The sequence below is a fragment of the Arvicanthis niloticus genome, chromosome X, assembly GCF_011762505.2.
Source record: "Arvicanthis niloticus isolate mArvNil1 chromosome X, mArvNil1.pat.X, whole genome shotgun sequence".
Lineage (NCBI taxonomy): Eukaryota > Metazoa > Chordata > Mammalia > Rodentia > Muridae > Arvicanthis > Arvicanthis niloticus.
In genome coordinates this window covers 45,609,099-45,616,528 of record NC_047679.1, presented here as the reverse complement: position 1 = coordinate 45,616,528, position 7,430 = coordinate 45,609,099, and the positions used below count along the sequence as shown (strand labels likewise).

General features: G+C 37.8%; 1 protein-coding gene across 1 annotated transcript; it reads left to right on the top strand.

Moving 5' to 3' along the window:
* The first annotated feature begins 611 nt into the window (after nucleotides 1-611).
* LOC117695531 (protein PPP4R3C1-like) lies at nucleotides 612-3,188 on the top strand. Its single transcript, XM_076918824.1, is given in 2 exon segments — nucleotides 612-2,643; nucleotides 2,854-3,188. Coding segments are annotated over 2 exon segments (2,367 nt in total).
* The last annotated feature ends 4,242 nt before the right edge of the window (nucleotides 3,189-7,430 follow it).

Here is a 7,430-nt window from a genome sequence, read left to right as displayed (position 1 = left end):
TCGATGTTTTCTGTCAGGAATATTTTAGATGTACTTTTCCCTATTGCCCTCAGCTTTTCATTGACATATAGTGTAAAGGGTAGCCTTGGCCAAAACATTTGTAATTAAATTCTCTTTTGCTTAAGTGCATAAGCACCATACTTCTGATGAGTAAAAATACGGCTGAGAAACAAACTAAGTGATAGAAAGCATATATAGTATTTCTAGGGTTCTATACTGATGGTAGGGAGGCAGGTCCCTTTAACAGTATCAGTTATGTAAGCACATTCTTTTTAGGAAGAATCTTGGGTCAATCACAAGATTCTGCTATAACCAAGGCAGGCTCAGGGACTCAAGTGCTCCTGAGAGAGGTTTGTTGGTGACAATTCAGAAAGGGTAGGATTGAGAAGTATCAGGGCCTTCTCCTCCAGTTCTCGTAATGAGGTAGGGCCCTCTCTTAGCCTCTGTCATTCATTTAACCCCCAGTAATCTGCTCTCTTATGACTTTTCAGAATTGTGACTGCGGCAACGTTTCTGGCTAAAGTAGCAAGGGATAGCAACTTCTGGACAGAATACAAAAAGCCAAGGTCTGCACAAGCACGTGGCCTAGCAAGGCAACGCCAGATATCAACATGGACTACAGACTTCATAGTGTAAAAGTCTATGTCATGGTGGAAGACAAGCGGTGGAAAGACATCGGCACAGGACAAATTTCATCCAAATACATCGAACGGCTCCAGGGAGTGTGCCTGCTTGTTCACTCAGAATCAGATGGCTCGCCAATTATGGAGTGTAAGATACATCCTAATGTGCCCTATCAGAAACACCAAGAGGAGCTAATCATTTGGTCTGAAGCTAAGAACCACGGTATGGCAATACATTTCCAGACACCAAGCAGTTGTCAAGAGATCTGGGAAGTTATCTGCGAAGTTCAAGGTAAAGATCCAAGTGTAGAAGTCACACAAGAACTTACTGATGATCTAGAAAATATTGAAGATCTGCCTTCAAGCTGGAATCAGGATGAGATGTCAAGCTGTGATGTCAATACACTTGAAAACATTGCAGAGTTATTTCCTTTTGTCTTTGAAATGCCAAGCCAGAAGCAAAGGCTGGCACTGGTCTTAGAAAATGAAGGTTACATTAAAAAATTGCTAAAGCTGTTCAACACTTGTGAAAAACTGCAGAACATGGAAGGCTTATACTATTTGCATAATATTGTTAAAGGAATTCTGTTTCTAAATGATACACGTTTGTTTACCATCATGTTTTCTGATGAATTTTTCATGGATGTGGTAGGATGCCTTGAATATGACCCTGCTTTGGATCAGCCAAAGCAGTACAGGGAATTCTTGACTCAAAATGCCAAATTCAAGGAAGTCATGCCAATAACACATTCCAAACTTAGGCAAAAAATACAACAGACCTACAGAATGCAATATATTCATGATATTGTATTGCCCACACCATCCATATTTGAAGTAAATCTTCTTTCTGATATTACCACTATGATTTTTTTCAACAAAATTGAAATAATTACCATGCTTCAGGAAGATGAAATTTTTTTCCTCGAAGTTTTTGCTCAGTTAAAAGATAACACTGTAGGTGATGAGAGACGGCATGAATTATTATTATTCTTCAAAGAATTCTGTGCATTTGCTAAGATATTACACTCTCAAAAGAAAAATGCGTTAGTGAAAACATTGATAAAACTAGGAATCATGAGTTCTCTGAAAGTTGTTGTGAACATGCATGATTACCAAATACAAGTAGCTTCTCTAGAACTATTTGCTTATCTAGTAGAATATAGTCCAGGCCTAGTCAGAGCATATGCAATGGAAGAAGCTCAGGACAGTGAAGATAATGATGACCTTATCCTTAATATAATGATCAAACGAATGATCTGTGATTCTGATCCTGAATTTTCACGAGGCATCATTTTGACAACAGTTCTGTATGCTCTTCTTGATCCAGAAAATATGCACGACACAGCTAAGGGATGTGAGAGAAAGAGATTTCTGAATTTTTTCTATAAACGTTGCATGAGTAACCTCATAGCACCAATTTTGTCCACCACAGTAGAAAATGTCAGCAATGATAATAGGGCTAACATCTGTCCTGATAGTTATCAAAATGCACAATTACTTGGAGCAGTTTTAGAAATACTTACATTTTGTGTGCAATACCACTCAATGTACATAAAACATTATATTTTGAGCAAGAACTTGCTCAGCAGTATCTTGGTACTGATGAGTTCCAAGCACATATTTTTGATTTTGTGTGCTATCCGTTTTATGAGAAAGATGATTGGCCTTAAAGACAAGATTTACATTCTTTACATAATTAAGGAAAATCTGTTTGAACCAGTTGTAAATGCTTTTGTGCATAATGGACATCGTTACAATATGTTAAATTCAGCTATTATTGAGCTATTTGAATTTATAAGAAAAGAAAACATCAAGTCTCTCATTGCAAACATTGTGGAAAATTTTTTTGTTAGTTTTGAATCAATTGAGTATGTCCAGACCTTTAAAGGTTTGAAAACTAAATATGAAGAAGAGAAGAGAAAAAGTCAAATAAAAAGGAATTTACATAATATAATATACCCACAAATATATTGCAGTCATATCAGTGTTACAGAGGGAAAAGTCAAGGCTGACATATGTTGTAGAGAAATCACAGAAGAAGGAGGAGGAGGAGGAGGAAGAGGAGGAGGAGGAGGAGGAGGAGGAGGAGAAGGAGAAGGAGAAGGAGAAGGAGAAGGAGAAGGAGAAGGAGAAGGAGAAGGAGGAGAAGAAGGAGAAGAAGAAGAAGAAGAAGAAGAAGAAGAAGAAGAAGAAGAAGAAGAAGAAGAAGAAGAAGAAGAAGAAGAAGAAGAAGAAGAAGAAGAAGAAGAAGAAGTTGTTATTCAACCAATGGGAAGTGACTTTCCAAGTCATTATGATATATTTATGAAAAATAAAGACACAAATGAAAGTGAAAATAAAATAGAACGCCGAAAAAGAAAATCATCTGAAGGTTTTGAATGTTCTCCATCTCATGGTGATGCTTCTGCTAACAGAATGGGTAGGTCACACTGTAGCAGTCTTGTTCCCTTAGTGGATTACCCATATGATACTGATGGAGAGAGTGATGATGATCCTTACAGTAATGATAAAGAAGAAGATGGAGATGATGAACCCCTGAAAAAAAGACCTAATCTTAGTACATGAAATTCTATGAGGCCCTCAACTCCAAGTTTAAATAAAATTCTATAAATATCACAAACTGAAAAATAGAATTTAAAATATCTTTCTCGTATGGAATTTACATAAATATACTGAGCAAAGGAAATGAATAAGAGGCTTCAAGTTCGTATAAAGAAAACTTCTCATAATATAGACACATAGTTTTAAATAAATAGTAACTAAGTGATAACTTTTAATCAAGAACATCTTACTTCAGCAGCATGGTTTGGAAGGAGGAAATTGTTTGAAGTAATAAAATTTTTACTAAAGTATTTATATTAGAAGTAACTTCAAAGGTTTTATTGAAAAGCCTACCTTCAAAAGGGGGTCTATCAATGGCATTCTTTACATAAGTTGAAGTTTGTTTAAAGTATGTTTTGTTAGTATGAAAAATAAAGTCATATTAAAGTAAAAATAAAGTGAGACTTCTTAGCATTTCTATGATGATTTATCAAAATTCAGTGTTATTATTAATAATAGGGAAACAACATTCAGTACAATTCAGTACATATTTCCATAAATAAAATGCTAAGCTTGATCTTTAATGAGATGTTGTTAATGTACTTATTTTTAGATAAGAAATATCAGGTATAAGTTTCAATATAGTCCTATTTGTAATATGATTCCAGTAGGGTATTCAAGGGATAAAACAGGATTCATCAAATATACAGTTAGTGAAAGTTAATGAAGCTTTGTCTTTTGTCTTAGAGTTGTAGGTACATACTAGCATACACACATATTCACACCAATACATATTCACATAGACACATACATTTTGAATTGTTAAAACAAACTAACAGAAAGATTTTAACAAAGAAAAATTTGACTCTCTCTTAGAGTGTGAGGGAATATATTCCATTCTGTTCAGTTCTTAGATGAATCTAAAGCATCCTGTCACATTGCACCCATAATCAACAAGCAACTAAATAGTTTCTGAAGCTCAATTCATTTTCTCTTTTTATTTAGTGTAGGACATCAGCCAGTGGAACAGTGTCACATATATTCAAGATGAGTCTTCCAATCTTGACTATCCCAGTCAATAAAGTGCCACATTAATTTGCCTAGAAGTTTGTGTCCTAAGTGTAGATTTTTTAAATTATTAACTATCACTCAGTATCCCATTGCCTACATAACACCAAAACATATAACTATTTAGGCATAAGCTTCCATAATCTCATACAGAATTACAAAATGTATTTAGTCTAACTCTAAAACACCATAGTATTTATCAGTTTCAACATTGCTAAAAAGTGTAAGTGCAGATTATCTTCTGAGACTCAGATTCTTTTTTTTTGTTTGTTTGTTTGTTTTTTGAGACAGAGTTTCTCTGTGTTGCCCTGGCTGTCCTGATACTCACTCTGTAGACCAGGCTGGCCCCGAAGAGACTCAGATTCTTAACTGTGAGGTCTCATACCCTAAAAGAGAACACATTTACAACTTTTTGGTGGTGATAAACTCAGAACAAAAATCAATATATGGAGGCCAGAGAGATGGTTCAGCAGATAGGAAAACTTCTATAATACTGAATTTGATTCCTAGTATCCACATGGTAGTTAAGAAACATATATAAGTCCAGTTCCCTGAGGCAGTGCTGCCATCTTTTAGACTGCACTTGAAATCATTTATGTGGTACTCATACATACAGGTAAAACAACCATGTATAGATCTATCTATCTATCTATCTATCTATCTATCTATCTATCTATCTATCTATAAATCTTCATTTCTTTCTATCTATCTGCTAATAAATTTACAGTTACTTTTGGCTTATGGCTTTAAAAGGAGGAGCACAGAAATGGTGGCGGAGTCACGGCAGCAGATGGCCAAGCAGAAAGGTGGTAATCATATTTTATCCATATAAAGAAGGAGAGAGGAGAGATGGGGGAAGGACAGAAGGAGGAAGGGAGAGAGAAGGGAAAGGGAGGGAGAAAGGGAGGGAAGGAGGGAGGGAAAAAGAGAGAGAGAATTCTGTAAGTATACTCTATACACTCTCAAAGCCAACCCTCAGTGACTTAGTTTCCAATGTCTCCATACTCTTCACAAACAGTGCCACCAACCATGGGACAAGGTGGGGACAATTTTATGGATATGACAATTTTTTGTCCTCTGTCCCCATAGGCTACAAGCTATGTCATGATGATGTTGTGTGACAAAACTTTTCCTGGGGAGATGATATATACACATTTAGTCATCCCAGATATGGAACCTACAACAGACCAAAGTACAGATACCACCAAAGTCCAACTTGGTGAACCAATGAGTTTTATTGGGGTTATTTACAGAAATATGGGTAAGCAGAAATAACACAAAGGAAGCTGTATCACCAAAGCCCATCCCAGCAAGGTGGAAACATGGGGTAGATGCACAGCCTTCAGGTAGCACAACAGATTGAGGAGTGTCATTTTCATGCAAATCAGTTGGTTTGAATCTCTTTCAGACAACTTGGTTGGTTTTTGCTTTTTTTTTTTTTTTTTTTTTTTTTTTTTTTTTTTTTTTTTTTGGTTTTTTGAGACAGGGTTTCTCTGTGTAGCCCTGGCTGTCCTGGAACTCACTCTGTAGACCAGGCTGGCCTCGAACTCAGAAATCCGCCTGCCTCTGCCTCTGCCTCTGCCAAGTGCTGGGATTAAAGCATGTGCCACCACCGCCCCGCTGGTTTTTGCTTCTTGAAAGCAGCTGACCTAGTGTCAGAGAATTGGTAGAAGCTTGAGACTGACTCTTAAAAGCATCTTATTATTCATCATTTTTTTTTTTTACAAACATTACATTCTGACTATAATTACTCCTACCTCCACTCCTCCCAGCACACTTCTTCACCTATCCTCTAACCTAAATCCATTCCTCCTGTTTTTCTTCAAAACAAAAGCAGATCTCACTGGGATAACAGCTGAACGTGACAGAACAAATTATAATAAAACAAGGCATACACCCTCATACCAAGGTTGTATAAAGCAACCCAGTAGGAAGAAAAGGGTCCCAAACACAGGCAAAGATGTCAAAGATATGTAAACCTTCTTCTGTGTAGTTACATATGGGTGTACATCAACATAACCCCTAGAAGAAACAAAGACCAAGGACATCCAAACAACTACCAGGTCCAGCATAGTCCAGCAAAATCAAGATTGATTTAGGTGTCAGCACAAACCACTGAAATTTCCATAGTCTCTAGTGATAACATGGACCACAGACATCAACACAACCATCAGGCACAAAACAGACCATGGACACTCACTGAGGTGGTCTGTGATGCCACCTCAGGCCATGTTCATATCCTGTGGTCCATTCTTCAACTAAGGACCATGTTGGAGTCCTTTATCCTGCTGTAGCTGGAGGCCATATAGATGTCTGTGGCCCATGTTAATTCTGAAGGCCAGGTGGATAGCTATTGTCTATGTTGCTACCACTAGACATGTTAAGCTCATAGGATCAAGATGCCATCAGGAGTCATGATGATGTGTATGGTCTGGGATGCTTCTTGAGTTTCTGTTGATATCTGAGGTCTGTGTTGCTTCAAGTGTCGATGTTAGTGTCCATGGCCTTGCTACATGGGGTGTTGATATCAATGACCCACCACCAAAGTTTACAGGGTTATCCATTGTCTATGGTACCACCTGAAGACTTTTTGATGTCCATGGACTCTGCAGTCACCAGAAACCATGTGGAAGTCTATGACCCATGCTAACACTGTACATAAATGGCAAAGAAGCTTCTTTAGCAGTGGTATCAGTCACTGTAGATTCACAGTTGAAAATGAGAGACTTAGAAGGCTTCTGTATCAACATCTCTTCCACATCCCAACCCTCAAATAAAACAGTCTAGACAGGTAGCTGTTGTAGTAATTATTTTAAAAGCAATCACCAGTCAATCCACCTCTCTCCTAATCTAAGCTGCAGCGGCTCTGCCTAGCTCAAGAGCCATGTTGTATGGCCAGAGGCCACGTGGGAGCTGCAGCTAGAAATGGCCAGCCAGAAACACCAGCCCTGCCACCCATGAGATGCCAGCCTGGGAGATGTCTCTGCAAGGCTGAGCATTGCCCAGACTATCTTGCCAATCACACAGGATCGGTACAGATGAGACTCTAATGCTTAGATTATCCAAAGGCTTATATATTTGGTAATGATCAATAACAAGATGCCTATACAATCAGAAGTGTAACCCAATACCAACCTAGATATACCAACTACCTGTGACTGCTACAGTCAAGTGAACATCAGCCTCCATGTCCACCTC